Source organism: Gallinula chloropus (genome assembly GCF_964237585.1).
Source record: "Gallinula chloropus genome assembly, chromosome: 26".
NCBI classification, from domain to species: domain Eukaryota; kingdom Metazoa; phylum Chordata; class Aves; order Gruiformes; family Rallidae; genus Gallinula; species Gallinula chloropus.
In genome coordinates, this window is record NC_140111.1 from 2,232,679 (window position 1) to 2,254,281 (window position 21,603).

The 21,603-nt window shown below is 60.7% G+C and overlaps 1 protein-coding gene across 1 annotated transcript in view; it reads right to left on the bottom strand.

Annotated features, from left to right (window-relative positions):
* The window catches only part of SRCIN1 (SRC kinase signaling inhibitor 1), a gene marked incomplete at both ends in the record, with an annotated part of 44,435 nt that extends 29,584 nt beyond the window's left edge, over nt 1-14,851 (bottom strand). Inside the window, 2 exons of the mRNA XM_084275303.1 lie at nt 11,225-11,508; nt 14,647-14,851. Coding sequence (XP_084131429.1) covers nt 11,225-11,508; nt 14,647-14,851 — 489 coding nt within the window. The remainder of the gene's footprint in view (nt 1-11,224; nt 11,509-14,646) is intronic.
* Nucleotides 14,852-21,603: the final 6,752 nt, after the last annotated feature.

The following is a 21,603-nucleotide window of genomic DNA, read 5'->3' on the forward strand; positions in this document are numbered from 1 at the left end:
CCAGCATCGCTACTGGGGGCACCAGTATGCCCACGCTGCCCTGGCATGTGCTGGTCAGGCTGCTGCCCTGGGAGTCAGTGCTGGAAGATGGAATAATTTGTATTTTTAAAGGGATTTTCCGATCCTGCCCCCATCTTTGGCCTGTCCCCCCCCCCTTCTCTGCGGGTTCTCTGCTGCGTTGCCACCGGTGTCAAGCCGATGTGCTACAGCCAGTGACAGGCGCTGGCATCACTGGCAGCCCAGCAAGCTGGGGAGCTGGGTGGGATCTGTGCCCAAGCCACCCACCGCTAATCACCAGTGGGACACGGCACCGAAGGTCCCAAGGATGCTGGGAGCTGCACCTCACTGCGACCACCACCCTCAGGCAGCGGGGTGGTGTGTGGGTTAGGGGCTCAGGACCCCTCTGCAGGGCAGCACTGAGCTGGCACAGCCAGGATGGGGCTGCAGGAGCCAAGCAAGTCCTTGGAGGACAACGAAGGGACCGAGAGGACGCCGGGGCTGAGCATCCCCAGCACACCGTGCCGGAGGATGGGGACAGGTGAGGTCCCTGCTGCTGCAGGCAAAGCAGACCACTGCAGAGCAGGGCGTGCACTTGGCACCGCAGCATCACCAGCAGCTTCATCCCACCCTGGGGATGGTCCCCTAATGCCCACGCAGCCCAGCCCAGCTCCTGGGATGCCCTGAGGAGGCAGCACACCCAGAAGGAGGGAAAATCGATCTGGTGACAAGACACAAGATCCACCTTGCCGGAAGGGGATGGGTGCATCCTGACATCACTGAGATGTGCAGCTGATGGGTGAAGGGGGCAGGAAGGGGTCCCAACAGCCTTTTTCTTGGGATCAAAGTTCTCGACCGCTCTTTTCTCCCCTCTCCCACCTGCCTATTCCCTCGCTTCTTTACAGCACTTATTTCCCCGTTGTCACCACAGGATAATAGTATCATCACCACTATCACTATTATCAGAGAGCAAGTGCCTGCCCCAAGCTCCCAGGCCCCATGAGTCCCCACAATGCCCGGTGGCTCCTAAGGAGTCTTCCACCCCGATGCTCTGGGAGCAGGGAAAGAAGTTGTTCCAGTAAGGTTAGACCATCAGGGAGTATTTACCCAAGGACTTTAACAACCCACAGAGCAGCTGGGGCATTAACCCTTCTGCTGCCAAGGTCTGCTCCATGTGCATCCACACAAAGCCCCATCTCCAGGGGCAGCAGCGCACTCGCATTCCAACTGGAGGAGCAGTGATCATTAATATTCCATGAGACACCAGTAGACCCAAAGCAGGACCTGCCTCAACCAAAGTCCAAACTGGTTTAGAAGTGATTTAAGCCAAAGGAGCGCAGCAGATGAGCCTCGAGGCACAAAGGTCTTTTCCAAGGGCACACCGTGACTCAGAAGCAAGAACCAGAAATAGAAGTCCAGAGCTGCGATTACCAGGCACTATTAGATAACAACCAGCAGGATCCAAGCCTATCCCAGCACCATCCAAAGCACCAGGAGCTTGAAATGGAGAAACCACCCCGGAACGCCTTTCGGGACCCAACGAAGCCATCCATCCACCGCAGCCAGCAATTAGCACATGAGCTGCATCAGCAGCTCTCTGCAGCTCCAGCTCCTGGTACAGGATGCTGGGCTCATGGCAGTGCCAGTACCCACTGGGCTGTGCAAAGCCCAAACCGCAGCCACACCGTGCTCCAAGCCAAAGCATCCCACTGGGGATGGAAGCTCAGGCTGCTGAGGGTAGGCAGAACGCTCCTGCTGAGCTGCAGGGTACCACGGGCCCATCTCTCTGTCTCTGAGAGGGATTGCATCAGCTCCTGAAGGATCTGACATGCCAGCGTCTTGATTGGGAAGCGTCTGGAGTGAAGCTGCACAGGGCAGCAGCTCGGGATCAGCTTCTGCTTGGCAGCCCTCAGCCCATCTCCCCGGGGCCAGGCGTGGGTGCTGCCTCCCAGGAAAGTCTACGTGAGGGACCTGTGATAAATCACAGCCACCTTCCAGTGGGGCAGCAGGAAATCCTTCATCCCCTTCCCCTGCCAGACTCTGGTTCTCCCCGCTAGGCAGGAAAGGGGGTGAGCCCCCCAACCCCCAGAGACGCCTGGTCTCTGGATGCATGGATGTGCTGCCCTCACACCCAGGGGATGCTTATCCCCCAACCCCCCCCTTTCGTGCTCTCAATGGCTGCATCAGGCAGCCACAATGGGATCGATATTTCGGCCAAATACTCCAAGTTCTGTCCAAACCAGTCTGTCCCAGTCCCTAAAGGGCCCCAACCCAGTCTGTGGTGGGAAATGATGCTCCTGACTTTTTTTCCCTCTGTGTTTTTTATAAACACCCCACCACTACTCCATGCTCTTTATTTCACTGTTGAGGAGTCTGGGTACTTTTCCTCAGACCCTGATATTACTGATCCTATCTCATGCCAGCCCTTGGTCTGTATTTTATTTATTATTTTAGGATGACTGGACAGGCTTATCACAAAGCCCATAAATTACATCCCCACCGCACACAGCCGCTCCGCATCAAACCGGCAACGAGCTGGTCTGAACCCCAAGTACCATGGGTGGGAATCAAGAATATTCTGGAAGGGATCTGGGATGCTTAGCATGACCTGGAGCATGCCCCAGGATGGCACAGCACCCACCCTCTCCCAGGACCCTGGATCCAGCTCCAGAAAAGCCCCTTTGCTGGCAGCACAGTGAGTACCTGGGACTCCCGAGCAGAGCTGGGGCTGCTGCTGGTGCCATGGCAGGGCTGGGATGGGGGATATGGGATGCGCTGCCTGTACCCTGCTGAGAGGCAGGGCTGTCCAAGGCTGACAATCTGGTGCTGCTTGCCAGGCCAAGCGAGCGATGGACACCACCACACAGACCTTTCAGGGCTCCATCTGTCCTCACTGCCGCACTGGGCTCGGCAGGAGCAGGGCTCAGCGCCGGCGCTTTGCCCAGCCCATCCTGCCATCAGCTCATCCTCCACCCACCCCAACTCTCCTACAGCAAAGAGGATGCATTCCTTCAGCACGGGCTCTGCCCAAGGAGGTGGCAAGGACCAGGATGCCACAACCAACCACAGCCATAAGCGTACCCACCTCCCACCAGCTCCCCCAAAACCCAGGGGAGACAGATCCAGGACCCCCCCTGAGCGCGGTGCCCAGCTGCCCTTGCGAGCAGGGCGGCAGCCAGCCAGGCTGGCAAGGGTGGATTTGTACAGAGAGAAGGGAAGAGGAAAGGGCCAAGGTAGAATTAACATATCACTGGCTCTTCAAAAGCATCAAAGGGAGATAATGGTCTGCGAGAGGATTTGAAGCGACAGGCTCGTTACAACCAATAAACCCAGCAGCTCGCTTGCAGCAGAGCTGTGCAGAAGGTATGAAGAATTACAAAGGCTGAGATTATAATTACAATGAAAGTCATGTCCATGATGCTGCAAAATGATGGACTAACTAGGACTGGGCTCACTATCCCCCCTCCACCTCCCTCAAAGCACAGGCATGCGCACGCGTGTGCACAGGCGTGTGCTGGGGAGCTCGAGCGGGCGTGCAAGGGCAAAAGGGGGGGGTTGAGATGCTCCTGCATCCTATGAGGGTACCTGTGCACACACAGGAGATGCCCCAGCATTGCACACAGAAGGGGGGGGGGGGGACACTGAGCTGGGGGACCGAATGGGGCGCAGAACATGTTGTAGTTAAGCTTATTTCTTTCAAATAAATAAATAAAGAGTCTTTGTCCCAGGAGAAAACCAGGAGGGGAAATGAAATCCAAGTGAGTCACTGCCCTGACCAAGCCAGACATCCCCTGGTTTGCAATTATCCCACAAATCCGTTAGCGATTAACAAGGCAGGACCGAATGGCTCCCTCTGAAATGGGCAGCAGCAGCATCCCCAGCACGCCTCACCGAAGGGAGGGACAGAGGCAGTTTCATTGGCTTTTTAATTAACTCATTTTCAGGAGTTCCAGTTTCTGATAGAGTCCCCCCCCAGGCACAATGTCTTGACAAACAAAAAGTCTCCTTGAAAAATAACATTAAAGTGAATTTAATCTGTTTCTCCTTATTAAAGTTGGGGGTTTTTTTTAATGCTTTTCAGCACAAGAGAAGCTGAATTAAAGTGGAAACAGCCAAGTGACAAGAGCGAGAGGTGGATGCGAACAGCAGCCGGGGTGAAGAGCGGCACAGACATCTGGGGTGCCCCAATTACTGCAAGAGGTCCTCTCCAACCCCCAGCATCCCAGCATATGGGGGATAGGCTGGCACAAAATGAGATGGGATGCAGGAGCACTGGGTCTGCTTCCCATCACACCTGGGCTCCTCAGGGTGGGGGTCTTGGCAAGTCCTCCCGGCAGCAGGCAAAGGGCACTTTAGGCAGGGGATTGGTTTTTACTGCACCTCTCTCCAGCCTCCAGCCCAAAGAGGCTCTGATGGCCATCAAGAGATGTCACCTGAGATGCCATAGTGGGTTGTCACCATGTCTGAGGCAGCCCCCTCCTCTCCCCGATGCCACCACAAAGCAAACCAGCACCAACACGTCCCTAGCGATGCACACCGGAGCGGTGATGTGTCAGGACAAGTGCTCTGCTGAGGATCAGCCATGCAGCTGCCTGCTTGGGCTTTAAAAAGCCCCTGCTGTGGCTTCCACATCCAAGGTCAGGGACCCTTCTCATGCTGCGGGTTCTCTGGGGTCCAGGCTTGGGGCTCAGCACATCCTCAGCCTGCTCATGATGGGGAATTAGGGGGGGGGGTCTACACCCCATCACTGCCTGGTCCCTATGCTGGGGGAAGCAGGTAGCGGCTGTGCTCCCCAGCACAGGGGCCAAGGTCTCCATCCTGCTCTCAGGGCACCATGAGGGCCAAGGGTTTTGGGGGAGAAGGCAGGAAAAGCAGGCAGAAGTTGGGCAGATCAGATTGCAGAGTCGCTATGGCAACGGGAAGGCGTAGGTGGACCAGCACAACAGGGAGGTGCAAGGTAAACCCAACGGCGAGCATCCACACCAGGGGACAACATCAGGGTCCAGGCCCTGGCAGTTTGGGGTGACCTACCTCCCTCCATACCTCCATCCATCCCTCCATCCATCACCTCCAAAGCCCCATTGCACCCTAAGCCAGGGAAGTGCATCCCTGAGACAAAACTCCCTGGGAAAGCCCGAGCTGAGGGCGAGCAGGGTCAGACCCTCGCAGCATCCCCTGTGCCTCCAGGACTCACAGATCACCCCTAACGCGCAGCTACCTCCACCCCCCCGCCTCCACAAGCCCTGCCTCCCACCACAGGGTCCACACCAGGAGTCCAGAGCCACAGGGTGCTGTGCCCACCCTGCCCAGCCAGCAGCAAAGCGGGGGGAGCCGAGGGCACTGACGCATGGGCAATGATGGAGAGCAACCTGTCCTTCCTCACTCCCTGCCTAACGCTGCTGGAGCCAGGTCTGCAGCAGCAGCAGCAGCAGCAGGGACCGAGGAGCCACCGTTCTGCCTGCTGCAGCTTTCTGATGTTCTCTCTCCCAGCCCAGCCCCGGGACACTGGGAGATGCAGCAGCCCGAGGCCGTCTCGCCAGGACCCCTGGGACCCCCGGCAGAAGGAGGAGACAGGTTTGGGTTAGGAATAGCAGGAAACTTTGGGTGGCTGCAGGGATGGATGTACGTGTTCACAGGTGCTGGAGAGGCAGGAACACGCACAGCCCTGCACAGCTGACGGCCCCGACACCGGCACCGCGCTCACGGTGAGGACTGGGGGAGCACGGGGAGCCCAGCACTGAGGGGAGTGTGCCAGCTGCATCCCCCCTGCTGCTGGGATGGAGCCAGATCCAGTTCCCCATGGGCACCCACCCACCGGCTATCTCCCCACGACCACAGGCTCATTAATGCCCTCTCTCCCTGGGGCTGCCATCGCCATCCATCTCCAGCACGGACGGATTGATGACGGATGCTGCTTCTCAGGGACTTCCAAGCCCAGCTTCCTCCCTGCTCTGCACCCACGGAGAAGTGGGGGGACCCACAGACTTTCCCACCATCCCCCAGCTCCCACGGCCCCAAATCCCAGCCAAACCGTGGGCCAGGTTCCTTTTAATCAGCCAGGAAACGCTCCCAGCAGGGGGAAAAATAAGGGAATCGATAGAGACAGCGCTGGCTGCAGTGGCAGGGGGACACACACACACACACACACACACACACACACACACACTCGCTCATGTTACTCCCGACAGCCGGGCACGCTCCTCTCCACCATTACAGCACTTTGCCAAGGTCCCCAACACACTCCAGCTCTGGAGACTGAGAACAGACCCCGGGAAGAGCAAGGAAAGGCCCCCACTTCACACTCCCGACACCCCGGCGAGTTCCCACCAGCCCGTTGGCCTCGGGGAGTGTTCACAAACCACCATCACCACCGGTTTGGCACAAGCGGTGTGTCCAGGTACCCCCTGCCCTGCCTCTGCATACCCCCCAGCCCAGCCAGACACCCCACCAGGACAAGACAAGACGATGCCAAGCTCACACCAAGACCACGGGCACCTCGCCACATGCCCAGCTCCAGCCCCTCTCGGGGGACTCAGGTGAGATGCTCTCAGGACACTCCTCCCATCATGGGGGTCCTGCTCCCCAGCTGGGTTGGGTACACGGCCCGGGGGGTCCTCGCAGTGCTGGCAGGTCCCCCATGGGAAGGATGCTTGGCCAAGCAACTTGGAGGCCAGACAAGTCCCCACATGGTGCAGGGATGCTGCACGCCCAGACCACCATCTGCCCCTCTCTGGCTGCCCGCACCGCGGTCCCGAAGGGCAGAGGGGAGCAGTGTCCCCTGCAGAGGGATGGGGACGTGGGTGACAATGCCCTGGGAAGACAGGAGCTGCTCGGTGGGGCTGGCACAGGCACCGCCGGGGGCTTTGCACGGCCCCGTGTGCACCCGGGGAGGGGGGGGGGAAGGCTGGGTAAGACCCCCCAGCCACTGCAGCAAAGGGCAACACGGGGACCATGGGCACCCCCTCCTCGGGGCGAGCCTGGGGGGCACCTCCAAGAAAGGGGAACGTAGTGAGGGCTGGAGGGAAAGAGGGGTGGGGGGCTGCCCCCGCTCTGGGGCTGAGCCCCGCGGCCAGGGGAAGGGCACGATGGGTTGGTGATGGGGGTGGGAGAGGGGGACCGGGACGTTTGGGGAGGGGGATACCGGGCTGAGGAGAAGACCGGGATAGCTGGGAAAGGAGAGGTCGGGGCACCGCAGCAGCGGCAGGCGGACACCGGCAGACACCGCGACTTCCCCCCCCGCCCCCCGGCGAGACGCGCCCCTCTCCGCCCCCCCAACCCCGGTCTCCCTTCGGCCCCGGTACCTGCGGCAGGTGAGCCCGGCCTGTGCTGTGCTGTGATGTGATGTGATGTGATGCGCGGCGGGGCCGGGGGTTGTGGGGGGGGGGTGGCGGGCGGGGCCGGGGCCGCTGCGCGCGGAGCGGAGCCGCCACCTCCCGCCGCTGCGGCCGCCGCCGGCCCCGCGCGCCCGCCCTTATAGGGGCGCGGTCGCTATGGCAACGCGACTCCACCTGCCGCCGCCGCCGCCTCCCCGGGCTGCCGCGAGGGGGCGCCCGCGCTCCCGCAGGGGGCGGGGCGAAGGAGGAGCCCGGGGGTGCTGGGGGGGGGGGAGGGAGGAGTGGGGGGTGCTGGGGGGGGGGATGGAACGGGGGTACGATCGGGAATGGGGGTTCTGGGAAGACTGGGAGGTGCTGGGGGAAGGGGGGGCAGTGGGGAGAGGGAGCGATGAGGGAAGATGGGGGGTGCTGGGGGGGCAGTGTAGAGGGGGAGCGATGGGGGTGCAATGGGGCATGGGGGTGCTGGGGGGACTGGGGAGCAGTGGGGATTGGGGGTGCTGGGGGGACTGGGGTTACGATCAGGAACTGGGGGTGCTGGGGTCAATGGGGTTCAATGGGTCTGGGGGGTGCTGCGGGGAATGGGGGGGCAGTAGGGTGCTGGGGGGGGACTGGGAGGGTGATGCGGCAAGGGGGTGCTGGAGGTATAGTGGGGCAGAGGGTGCTGGGGGCATTTGGGGGTGCAGCGGGGCAGCTGGAGGGCAGGGGGTGCAGGCAGCAGCTCTGCAGCGTTGGCCCCCTGCGCACCCTGTCAGGGTGTCATGGGGGGGGCTCAGAACAGGCTGGGGGTCACACACGCTCACATGTACATGCACACCCCCCGTGTAAGACTCTGCTGCAGCACAGGGTGCTGCTGGGCTCCTCACACCCCACCCCAGCACCCCCAGGGGCTTCGCAGCCTGTGCGTTCACTGTGCGATCCCCGGCCCCCCAGCAGCCAGGCTGCCCACCCTTGAGGGCTTGGCAGGACCCCCATCACCCCCATAATTCCCCAGTGCCCCAGGACCCCGAGTTTTCCCTTCCCACAGCGATGCACCAGCAAAACCCACGGGGATATTGAGAAAGCAGGAGGCGAGGGGGGGGGGTCACCCCCTCAAACTATCAGGTTATTATTTCTCTAAACATCCCTAACTCTTTATACATGGGGGTGGCCCAGCCAAATCCAGCATCCTGGAGCATCCCTGCGTGGGGAGACAAGAGACCTGGTCCCTCCATCCCCATCCTGCCGGCTTTACCCACCCTGGGGAGAAGGGGATGGGGGAGGATTTACCCCTCATTCAGACCCAAAGCCCAGCAGCCGATGTGCTCCATCAGCCACCTCATCCCCATTCCCCAACCCCCATTCCCAATCCTCTCTTTATCACTAACGTGCCCGTTTAACATCTTCTCCCATCTGGGTTTTAAATTAGCCGGCTGCCGCCGCGGACGTCTCCGCAGTCTGCTGGGTGTTGGTACAACCATTAGCCTGTTGTTTCCAGGGGAGGTTGGGTGGTTGGTTGGTTGTTTTTATTAATTTTATTCCTCTGTTATATATACACATCTGATTAAAATTAATATTGCTGAGATCCCACCCTGAGTACAACGGGGTTGTGCTGCCGGCATCGCCGCGCTGAGAGGGATGCTGACGCCTATGGAATGTTTCTACTGGCCTCTGATTCTCATATAATCATTTCAAAAAACCAAAAAACCCCAAAAAACAACAACATAAAAAACCTCACCCAAAAAAAAAGCAAAAAAAATTCCCCAAACCCCAAAAAAACCCCCCAAAAAAAACCCCAAAACCCCCCAAAATCCCCCACCAAACCCCACCAAAACAGCAAAGCCTGTGATCCAAAATACCTGCCAGGCTCCCCTAGAATAGCAAAGCAAGTTCCAAACTCAGCAGGCCCAGAGTGTTTTATCCCAATGTCATTTAAAGGTTGGCACCCCGGGGTTTCCAGTGTTTCTAGTTTCATTTTTCTCCCTGTTATTATTTACTGCCTGCAGGGAAAATGAAGGAAGAAAGGGAAACAAAAAAAAGAAAGAGAAAAAGAGGGGAAAAAATAGGATTTGGGTGGTTGAAGGGGTTGGTTTTTTTTCCTCTCCCCACCAGTTGCAAGTAGGTTGCTGGAGTGATGGATGGAGCTGTGGTCCTCACCAGCATCCTGCCCAGTGCAGGATGGAGCCACAGCCCCGCACGGCACCATCGGGGAACCCTTCCCCCCTGTAACCCAACCCCAGAAAGACAAACTGGGTTAAACTGGGGCAAATAGATTCCCAGACACCCCAGTCCCCAGTCCCATTGAGTGTCCCTGAGGGAGGGGGTGCAGAAATAAAGGAGATGAGCTGGATTCTGGAATGAATCTTTCTTCTTCCACCTTCTAAAATTCCTCCTGTGGACCCGGAGTGGCCACGAGCTGGGGATTTTTATAGCCACTGCTTTAAAAAAACAACTTAAAAAGTAAAGTCTTTACATCATCGTGATGATAAGGGAAAGGTTGCTAATTATTTACTGAGGAATATTGCTCTGTGGCTAGAAATGTCACCGCTGCATCACGCAGGCGGCGGCGCAGACACAGACCGTGTCCCCAGGCGATGGCAAAAGCCACCAACCACCATCAGCCCTAAGCCCAGATCTGGATGCCCGGCTGGTGCGAATCACCCCCCCATCTGTGCAGGATTTGGCCACTCTCCTTCGCATCCAGCCACAAGAAGAGGGGTTGGAAAGCAGGGAACCACCACCCCCATCTCCCCCCATTCTCCCCAGTGCTCCCCAAAAGGCGAGGGAGGGCGCGAGCCGGGCGGCAGGCAGAGGGAGGGAGTGATGCTGATGGTTTTCCTTACAGAGCTGGATTTCTTTCCGCTGTGTTAGCCCTGGGAACCGTCACCTCCGTCCCTCGGGGAGGTGTCTAGTTGGAGATGATATAAGATTTCTTTCCAGCCACTTCCTCCAGCTGCTCTGTGCTCGCCCTCCCCTGTGCCTCTTTATGGAAGCGCTGGTTTAAAGGGGGATTTATTGCTCCCCCGACAGCATTGCTGGGGCATCACTGTTACCTGGGCAAGGAGAGGGCTGGGGTCCCCAGCACCCCAGGCATGAGGGATGGATATTGTCCCCAGGGACTGTTCGGTCCTTGGTCTCTGCTGCTTTCAGCAAGGGTTCCCAGACACGTCACCCACTGTCCTGCTCCGGGGACCAGCTGGTCCCCAGGGAACAGGCAACCAAGGGACATCCCTGTCTGGGCTTGGGTACCAAACCGCTGGTGTCCCCTTTCCCATCTGCATCCTGCCCCTGCTCATCCCACCCCCACAGCCCTCCGAGCTCACCAGCCTCCTTCACACCTTGCTGGGGAGGAGATATCTGCCCCCAGAACTTCACTAACTGCCCCCCCCCCCCCCCGCCCCCAGCTCAGAGAGTATCCCCATCCCAGCGCTTGTGCTGCTCAGGGCACAGTTTTCCACCAACATCCTTAACTGAGGGGTCCAAAACACAGACAAGAGCACTGAGGCTCAGCAGCCCAGAGCAACAGCCTGCCCAAACCAGAGGTAACACGAAATCCCCACCCCCCCCAGACTGCTGCACAACCCCCCCAGGATGGGCTGTGCCAAGCACCGGGGCATCTTCCCAAGGAGAAACATCCCCACAGAGAAACATCCCCACAAAGAAACTTCCCTGCCCCCCCAGCAGCCAGCGGGATCGAACCCACCCACACGGCAGGGAAAATCCACCCAGGATCCAGCCCCAGTCCCAGGGAGAGGGGGGGTGTCTGGGGGATGCTCCCCCCAAGGCTGCTACAAGCAGTCACCCTGTGTGTGCACCAGCTGAGCTCCCGCTGAGCCTCTGCTCCTCTCTCTGAACAGCCCCAAAGGGTCCCCTATGCGCCCCCCACTCCCACCGCCCCGAGGTGCCACCCCCCTTACCTGGTCCCGCATGCGTTCCTGCTGCCCCCGCAGCGCCAGCGCGTGCTGCGGGTACTTGTTCTTCAGGTGGTCCATGAAGGCATCCCGCTTGCGCTCCATCTCCGACTTCTGGAGACCCGTGAGGGCCTCCAGGCTCTGGGCGGCGATGACGGTGTGCCGGCGCTCCGAGGTGTGCACCAGCCCTACGTTGGAGAAGCGCCGGGTGCCGTTGCCCAAGGTCCGGTATTCCCGTGGGTACTCGGCATCGTCCGCCGAGATCATGTGGGTGCTGGTCCTCTCGGGATCTGCACGGGGAGGAGAGCAGAGCGGGGTCAGGGCCGGCCCCGGAGCGGCCCCACTGCTGCGGGGAAGATGTGGGGTGCAGAGATTTGGAGGTGGGGAGAGGGTTTTAGGCTCCAAGGGACAGCTGAGCTGAGAGCAGGGTCATCCCTTCAAGGGATGCATCCAGTGGGTGCAGGGTTTGTGTGTCCCCCCCCCCAGCGATGACAGCGGTGGCCCCACTCCCAGGCATGGGGCTGGTGGTGACAGGAGATGGATGAGGCTGGGAGCGGCAGGAGGGATGGAGAGGCTGGGATGCCACCACAGCAGGATGTTCAGACCGAGACATGAATAAAACAGTGTTGGGTCATTAAAACAGCACAGACAGACAGGGGAGCCGGGCGCCGCGCCACAGCACAGACAGACACAGCGACACGGACACAAGGACAAACCAAAAAGAAAACCAAACGTGGGCCGGGGCAGGAGGAGGCTCATGTCTGCCCATCACTGCCTGCACTATGCTGCTGCCAGACCCCCCCATGCCCTGCCTGAGACCTCCCAAACCCTCATCCTGCCGCCGCTGCTCCCAGGGGCCAGCCCGGCCCGTGGGTACCAAACTGGGCACCTGTGCCCACAGGGATGCTCTACCTGAGGGCACAAGCTGGGAGGAGGCAGGCAGCCGGTCACCCATGCAGTGAGGTGAAAGGGCCTCAGCCCTTTGCTAATAGCTCATTAGCTCATTAGCTGAGCACACACAGCACGAGTGGTAACGAACGCCTGGCCATGCCTGCGCGCTGCCAGCGCCTGGCACCTCCTGGGTGGCTGCAGGATGAGGCCACTCAGCATCCCCCAATCCCCTACCCAGCCCAGCCCGCTGCGGAGTGGCCCCAGGATGCAAAAGCAGCCCCAAAACACAGACCACCACCCCAAAACATAGACCCCCCACCCCAAAAAGCCACTTTGGAGGGTCCTGCACTGCCTGCACTGGCATCACACAGCCCTGGGCCGGTGCTGGCCGATGCCACCAGCGATCTGTGCTGCCACTAACGACTCTGGGAGCCTGCGGCACGCGTGTTGCAGGGATTCACCACGTTAAGGCTTGCCTGCCTCGCTCACTGTTTAACCTTGATCCATTATTCATCTCCCTCCTTGTCCCTTCCCCCCCCCCTCCCCTCCTTCCTGAGCTCCTGTTAAACAAATCACAGAGGGTAGAGAGGATTTCCACCCCCCCCCCCTTAATTATTTATCAGACCAACATATTAGCTTTATATCAACTGAGTGTGTTATTAAGGTAGGACCGCGCTCTGAGTGTGCCACAGATGTAACGCCTCTGCTCAAGGTCATCTGAGGGGGTTGCTACGAGCTGGGCGAGGGGACCAGCACCCAGCAAACACCATGGAGACATCCCCATCCCCAAAGCCTGATGCTCCCCTCCAAAAACCAACCGGTCCAGCTCTCTTTTCCCACAGCTCCATCACCAAACGTGACCTCGGACAGGGGACCATGTCCCCATATGCTGAAGCTCCTGGTATCTTCCCCCTCACTGTTGTGCTCAGCTGCTTCCCCACATCACTGTGGAGGTCACGGTGCCACATTTGTCATGTGCAAAACACCCCGAGATCCCCCCTTGAAAGTGGCAGAGATGTCGGAAGGGACACCTCCACCCTTCCACTGGCAGAGGGATGGATGGGAGCGGGGCTGAGAGCATCATCCCGGGGCACCATCAGCTGAGGATCCTCTGCTGATCCCTCGTGCTGATGGGAAAAGTGGCCAGGGCAGTTTGTCACCCCAGGAGCTGCTGTTCTGCCGTGACAGCCCCCGTAACACACATCTCATGGAGAGTTTGCTGCTACAGGGCACAAAACCCCTCCCCACCCTTGGCTGGTCCCGTGAGTGCTTGCTTGATGATGGGAGAGCAGCGAAGACAAGCTGGGGTGAATGCACCCAGTGCTCAGCACCCCTCCCAGCCCCAGCACTGGGTACCCATGGGGAGTGCCTGGACACTTCTTCAAGCGCTCAGCTGTAGGGCAGAGGAGAGGGAGAGCAGGACCCCAGGCACCCCCCAGCCTGGGGTGGGTGCCCAGCATGGCCCATCCCCACAAAAACAGCCCCTATGCAGGGCTGGATCCTGATGCCAACAGGATTCCCAGCCTCACTGCATCCCATGGGATCAACAATGCCAGGAAAGCTGCAGAAGAGGGGTGACGGGGCACCCTGAAATCGCCCAGCCACAGCAGAGACGGCGCTGGAAGGAAGGAGCTACAGCCAAAAGGGAGGGAAGGATGGGGGCTCAGGGGGTGCAAGAGGGGCTGGTTCCCTGTGGCCACATCCCTGGAGCCTCCACCAGCCCCGGGGATGTCCACAGCCCTGTCTCCTTCCCACCCTCCTCATCCTCTTGCTGCTGAGCCGTGTATCAGCATGCAGCTCCCGGCTCCCTAATTACATGCTCTGAGAGGGGAACGTGCCAGCTCGCTGTGTCTCTGCCGACTACTGAAAAGGATGATTTGAAAAGCCCTGTGCAGGGGGCAGAGCAAAGCTGGACACCCTCAGGGTGGGGGGTCTTCCATCCCTGGCTGTGTCGCATCCGCTCCCACATCCCTCACCCGGCTCCGGAGCGAGCGGCAGGGAGGCAGCCCCAGCGCCACGAACCCCGAGATCCACAAACCCCACCAAGGGGAGAGGTGGAAAAGCCACAACGTCCCCACATCAGCCACTTTCCACTCCAGATCCCAGCCCGGAGCGGGCAGGGATCATTTGATATGGGAACAAGTGGGGCATGAGGTATGGGGGCTCCCTCAGAAAGGGGCTTTAAACCTCCTGTTCTCTTTCCCTGGCATTATGTGTGGAAAGAGGGTGTTAATCCTTCCCTCCCAACCTCATCCCAAGGGGGCAATTCCATCCTGCCACCCGAAATCCCCCCAGCGAGTTGTCTCCCTGCCTCCCATGCAGGGATGCTGTAGCAGCGGTACCCACACACGGGCAGTCCCACTGCCAGCAGCATCCCTGGAAAGCGCTTCCCGGAGCTGCTTCCAACTGGGTCACCAGGGTGGGAGAGTCGGCGGCCAGAACCTACCCAGGGTCCCCATCCCATCACCGCCCCATCCCAGCAGACCAGGATATCCCTCTGGGACGTGTCCCCAAACCGGGACCCTCCCTCCGCTTACCCGCGGGCACAGGGCAGCTTCCACGGTGGCCGGCAACCGGCTTCTGGGGGACGGGGGAGGCAGGTCCCGGGTGTCCAGGGGCTGGATGCGGCTCCTTGGCCAGGCGCAGGGCTCCCAGGACAGCCAAAATCCCCCGGTAAATCCTGGCAAGCCCCTCTCCGAGCAGCGGAGGGTTAAGGGAGCGTGGCTCTCCTTGCCGCTTCATCCATCCATCTTCCTCACCCGCCTGCAGAGCGTAACCTGTGCCAGGACCGCAGCCTGGGCTCCTAGCAGGATGCGGCCATCGCCTCCTTCCCAGGAGATGGGGAGCACTGGAGACACCAGAACCCCACTGCGCTTTGGGTGATGCTCTCCAGGACTGGTGCTTCACAGCCCAAGCACCGGCTCCCCCTGCTCCTTCGCTGGGAGACGTGCTAGGGGGAGAGGCTCCCAAAAACCTGCCCCGTGCTGCAGGCACCGTCCTGCCAGGCCGGAGCAGCCGCAGGGTGAGCAGCACGGTCGGCTCAGACCCCTCTGCCGGCAGCTGGGCAGGGGTTTATCCTAAAGAGGATCTCTCAAACACAGTTTATTACTGCAGTTCCATAAATCTTCAGGAGGCAGCGAGGCTCGGGCGGGCCGGGGGAGCGCCGGCAGCTAGTGGAGCATGAAAAATAGCCCAAGAAAGCGACTGTACAAAAAGGAGCGAGAGGAGGGGAAGGCGAGAGTGCATCTGGGGAGAAAGGCAGGCGAAAGAATAGAAGCCCCTCCGAGCGATGCGGCTGCCCCGCACCCAGCCATTAAGGCGAGTGGGGAGAGCGGGATGCGCTCGCCTTCCTCCCGAAGGCTGCGGCGCTGCGACGCGATGCGATGCTGCTCTGCCAGCCCCGCTGCCTGCGCAGCACCCGAGGAGACTGCCCGGCACCCAGAGCCCCGCTCAGAGCTAACCCCTTCCCTGCCACGCTGCTGCCAGCCCCACCCCACTTCCAGCCACCACCCCCCTGAGAGGGAGGGATGGCAGGGAGTGCCTGCACATCTCTTTGCTCTGGGAGCGCAGAAACCCTGATGCACTGCACAGACCAGCTTGAGGGGTGACCCCAAAAATACTCACACACACCCCCCTTGCCCAAGGCAGGACCTGCTGGGGTAAAGAGACCAGCAGAGGTATTGCTAAGGGAGGGGGGCACTGTCCTGGGCTCAGCCACACTCTGTTTGAGCTCATTTCAGGGTGGGGGTACTGTGGTCAAGTGTCCCCCGAGTCCTGTCCCAGGTTCCCACCCCCACGATGGAGACAGCAAAGAGTCAGAAAGTGGTGGGAGCTGCAAGGCTGCTGTGTCCCCCAGCACAGCCGTGCCAGGAGCCGGGGCAAGGAGCATCCCTCACCCACACTGTGTGCCAAAGGGTCTGACTGCCACCAGCCAAGAAACACACCCCCCAGTCCAGGCCAAGCTACGGATGCTCCCAAATCACAGGGATACAGGGAGCAGGACAGACCCCGTGTCTGTCCCAGCACATCGAGGTCAGAGTGTCTGCACACCCTCCTCGTGCCGTGCAGATGCTGGGATGAAGCCCCCCCACCATCCTCTCAGTCCCAGGCTGATTGATACCCAGTGCTGGAAAAGCCAAGCGATGCCAAGGCTGCCCAAGAGGGACCATCAACATCCCTCCTGGCACAAACCTCCCGTGCTGTGACACCGGGTGCCATTCTCCCATCTCCTCTCCCCATCCCCGAGGGGTCCCCCCCTGCCCAGCACTGAGCTATGGCTTAGCCCAGGCTGGGCAGCAGGCAGCGGGCTCCCCGCCGTGCCTTTCACTCCCAAATTCAATTGGAACCAAGGAAAATAAAACACACACACAACCCCCCTGCCAACTGTCTCATCCCAACTTCCCAGCCCGGTTAGCGCAGCCCCCCCAGCCCCGCAGCCAGGACACCCCTCAGCTCCTCAAAGGCAGGCAGGGGCACAGTGCCCACACAGCAGCGGTCCGGATGGAACCCCACGGACTTGGCCCTGCCTGTCACCAACCACTACGTGCCCAGGATGCTGCCTGCACCCCTGGCAGTGCCAGCCCTGCTGATGCTGCTGTGATGAGGAGCCGAAGCCGTGCGCTGCGTTGGCACACGCTGGTTGGAGGTTGGGGTGGTCTATGAGACATCTCCCTGCCCCGACAAGCAGCTCCTTTACTTTGGAAGCAGAGAAACACCCGGATCGATTCCCATGTCCTTGTCAAATCCCATCTGGCCAGCCCTGTAAAAAGCAGCAGCCACTTCCCACCTCGCCGGGTGTCATCGCACCCACGCGCATGGGAACGGGAGAGGAGTTCACCCTCCCAACCGCGGTTGGACGCAGCGCTGAGCATGGGGTCTGCACCCCTGGATGATCCCTTCATGCTCAGGATCAGGACCAGCACCTTCCTGCCCACAGCCCTGTCCCCACATCCTGATGAGGTACACGAGCCAGGCTGTCCCTTCGTGCTGTCACCCAGGGAAGGGGGACACGACCCCCCGAGGAGCCCTCCAGACTTTCCCACCTCAGCCCCTCAGGACAGGACTCCCCCATCCCCTGCTCACTCGTGGCTTGGGCATCCCACTGCCGCAGCCAGAAAGCATGAGCTGGGTCCTGTCCTTCCTCACCTCACTCCTCCTCCTCACTCTATCTCCTCAGCTCAGCATCTTCCTGGGATGTCCAGCCAGCTCCAAGCTTGGGGCTAGTCCTCCCCTCTCCCCAGCAGGCTGTGTGGGTCAGGAAGCATCTGTGATGCTGCCGAGCGAGAGCCAGGGGGGGTGAGGTCTGCTGCCCAGGCTACAGGGGGGCTATGGGGCAGTTAAGGGGCTCCACATTCACCTCGCAGCACCAAACCCAGCAGCTGGTAGAGCTGGAAATGCCAGGGTGAGCTTCAGAGGAAGACACCCCTTCTCCAGAGGGTCACTCCGGATGCCTGCGGCAGCACAACACAACCAGAGCTGTGCCACAGCCTGGTGAGCAGAGCTCGGTTGACACCAGGGGGGTGACACTGGGGGATGCCCAGTGGGCAGCCAGCGAGCAGGAACAGACCCATTGCCCTGTGGGAAGGGCAGTGCCCGAGTGAGGGTTCCCCCCAACCTTCCCCAGCCCCCCCTGGGCTCCCCAGCAGTGGGAGCATCAATCCCCACTGCAGCTGGGAAGGAGCTACCCTGCTGAGGTGGGGGACGACAAGACGGACGGAGGGCAAGCCTGTGGAAGGCAAATTGGCTCAGGAAGGGTGGCTCAGAGCTGGGGGGAATCTTTGCCCTACCATCAGCTTCCTCCTCAACCTTTGGCTTGAGGCCAAAGCTGGCGGCATCCTCTGTGCATGGGGAGCATCCCTGCCTGGGGCAGAGCCTTCCCGACCAGGGACCGGAGGAGAAGGGAGCCCTGTGTGCCCTGGCAAGCGGCCGCGTCCTCAGCTGCTGGGGACAGCACAGTGGCTGGGGAGATGCCAGCAGCTCGTGGGTGCCGGATAAAAATAAAGGAGAGGGGAGGATGGAAGGGGCCAGGCTCTTCACAGCTGAAACACAGGCCACATTGTGGTCTCGCCTCCCACCCACGCACAGCAGCCATTCCGGGATGTGCAGCCAGCGGCCCGGAGACTGGCATGGGATTAGGCCATGTGGCATCATCCAGGACCAAGCCTGGGGATCCCCCTCTGGCCTCAGTTGGGAGAGGGAAACTGAGGCACGGGGCTGGGGGAAGAAAGACTCTGCCCCTGAAAACGTTAGTGTAGCTTCAGGTGGGGATGCTGAGATGCAAGGGGGGTGAATCCGGTGTCAGAGCAAGGGGGAAGCACAGGAAGAGCCACGTACCACCTTTGTGCCCTGGCTGGATCAGTGTTCAGCACCTCCTGAAAGGACCTGGAGCTTTCCCAGCATCTTGGCAGCGCCCACTGACTCCCACCACGGCGCCGAGACAGGCGAGCGCAGCGTCTGCTCTGTGCTGGGCGTGCACGGACGCGGGGCCGTGACTCACCCGCAGTCGTGCAGCGAAAGGGAGCCAAGTCTCCCCACAAAGCCAGGTCCCCCCCATGTGCCCAGCCTGGGGGAGGAGGGGAGAAAGCCTTCGGGATGAGCCTGGGATGGCAACGTGACCTGGGGTCCCCAAATCACCCCCCATCAACTGCAAAAGCCACCTTTTCCATCACCCTTTTCCCTTCAGGCAGGTGAATTTGTGCTCCTCTGAGAGCCCACCCGGGTGTTCCCCCCACCATGGGGGATTTCCAGCACCCACCAGCAATCTGGGAGAAGAGCCCCAGAGCTACAACCCCCTCCCCGTGCTCCTGCAAAGCCGAACAGGTCCCGGGTGCTTCTGCCTTGAGCTGCCCAAGCAAATTGCTCTGGAAATCAATTCCAATCTATCAGGCATCAGGAAAGTGATAAACTGCCCCTCAAGACGCCAAATCGATGGATCCTCTTAAGCCCAGAAGAGAAGGAGGGGGGGAGAGGGGTTGTGCAGGAGGACAGGGAGCATGGGCGGGGGGGGGGGGGCGGGGTGTGATGGCATGGGGCTGGGGGAGGAAGAAAGGAAACATCCCCAAAACCAACTCTTGATGCAGAGGAAGATGTGTGTCTGGGAGGGATGGAGGGATGGATGGACAGGGGAGAGAGGATGCCAGCCCCCCAGGCTCCAACCTACTCTGACAACCCATGGGTGAATGTATTTCCTGGGTTGGAGGTGGGACCATGTCTGAGCCTGTGATGGGGACTTTGGATCTGATCCTCATCCCTCTACAAGCAAAGCAAGAGGGCAGAGGTGTGGGGAGGCTCTGGAGCCGCATGAGGAGGCAAGAGGGGGCTGGTAGCAAGGAGGAGGGTGGGCTGGAGGGGACACACAGAGATCAAAACCCAATTCCCAGCAGGACCTGGAATGAGACACTGAGGGAGCGAGCTCACTAAGCACAGTAAGACCACCCCCACCCCCACTTCAGCATCCCTGTGAGGAGCTCAGAGAAAGCTGCCAAGGGATGAATTGAAGCTGAACTGACCCCAAAGTCAGGGCTTAGTCTGGGGCTTTGGAGTCCCCAAATGCTCAGCTCCACAGGGGGATCCCTCCCCGGCTCGGCACGTCGGGGTGCCGGCTGTGGCAGCGAGAGCCACGCTCAGCCCAGCCCAGCACAACTTGGCCCGTCTCTGCCTTGGCACAGGCTGATCCAGCTCTTTCGAGGACTTGGCTCCCACCACGACGGGCTGGGACACGCAGCCCAGAGCTGGGCAGGTCCAGCCAAGGCACCAAGCCCTGCTCCGTGGGGAAATGGAGGGGCAACACTGCCTCTTTGGGTGACCCCTGCCAGGAGGTGGGGATGCTACACTCTTACAGGTGAGGGGGAGAGGTTGGAAGAAGCTGGGGTGTTAGAGGGGCTCAGGAGCCTGGGAATGCTCCAAATGGGGTGTAAGCAGACCCTATTTATAAGTGCCCAGGTAGCACGTGGGTGGCTGGTCACAGCCTGCTGTGCCAGCCCAGTTAGTCACAGCGAGTTACAAATCAAAGATGCTGGGGAAAAAAACACTGCTCAGATCCATGGCTAAAGCCTGGGATGCAGGGAAAAGCCTGGGATCCAGGAAAACACCTCGTGGCTTGAAAACATGGGACAAGGTGTGACAGGACTTCGGTGTCAGCCTGATCAGAGACCTGATCAGAGACCCTGGCGCACACCGTGGCATGGGGATGCTGCTGGGACACGTCACCCACCATCTGCAGGGGCACTAAGGTGCCCAAACGCCATGGGCATCCCTGCCTGGCACCACATCCCTCAGCACATCCCACCTCTGAGCGGGATGCTGGGGGTGACACCAGGACAAGGGCACCAAAGGCAGATGCCATCCCTCCCATCGCTGAGCAAACCCCCACGCTGGCTCCTGCCCTCCCCAACGCCCGCTGGGGCCCGTTGAAGGGAGAGCTTCAGCCCCTCCAACCCCGCAGCCCTTCCCTTCCACCAGCGCCAGTCAGAAGCTGTCCAGGCAGCGAGGTTTAGTCAAGCAAAAGGAGGGCAGCAGCAGCTGCCTGCAGCCCTGCCCGCCTCCTCCCACCAGCGCCGGGCATCCAGCCCAGCCCGCGCCATCATCTCCCAGCACAGAGCCCACCTGCACGGGGCTGGGACCATCCCCGAGGCACCAGCATCACCTCCAGAGCCCGTATCCCCAACACCCACCATATCCCACCCATCCTCCCCTCCACTCCACCCACCCTCCCACCCACCCCCTCCAGGTCCATACCCACGAGCATCGCAGTCAGCCGGTACTCTCCAGGCTCGGTGGGTCTCTCCTGCTCCCGCAGCCTCGGCGCAGCGCGGGGGGGGGCGCCGAAGGGATGCTTTGCCCAGCGAGGAAGCATGGTCGTACCCCGGGGAAGCCGTGGGAGCGGCGGGGTGGGGGGGGAAGCCGAGAGGAACCAGGAGGCTGCTCGGAGCACGGCTCCAAACACAATCTGTGCGACAAACACATGCACCTCATCGCAGGGATGCTCGAAGCCCAATGAAAGCCGGTTTTACTCAGCGCTCCAAGCCACACGCCGCCTCCCACGAGTTAAACCTGAGACGTAGCGAGCTGCGCGAGCCCTGGCTGTTAATTAAGCACAGGCTCGTTATTAATCACCTATGCAGAGTAACGGGGCAGGGCTTTTTTGGGGAGGAGGGATCGGTACCGACCTGACCCCCCAGCACTGACCTGGAGGAAGCCTGGGCGCAGCGAGCGGTCGGCGCTCGGCTGTCACATCCAGAGCCGCATCCAGCACGCAGGGGAGGGATGCCGGAGGGATGCCGGAGCACGGGGAGGGCGGATGCTGGAGCTGCCGAGCCAGCTGTCTGCTGTCACCCACTTCCCGTCGGTCCCCCCCTTCTGTCCCCAACCTAGCGAGGGGCAACGGGCCGGCGGGCGGGCGCTGGGGCTGTCTCCATGCCTGGAAGTCGCTGCCTCAGTTTCTCTGCCAGCGGCCATCGCATCCTCCCGGCGCCGAGCCAGCGCTTCTGCTCACA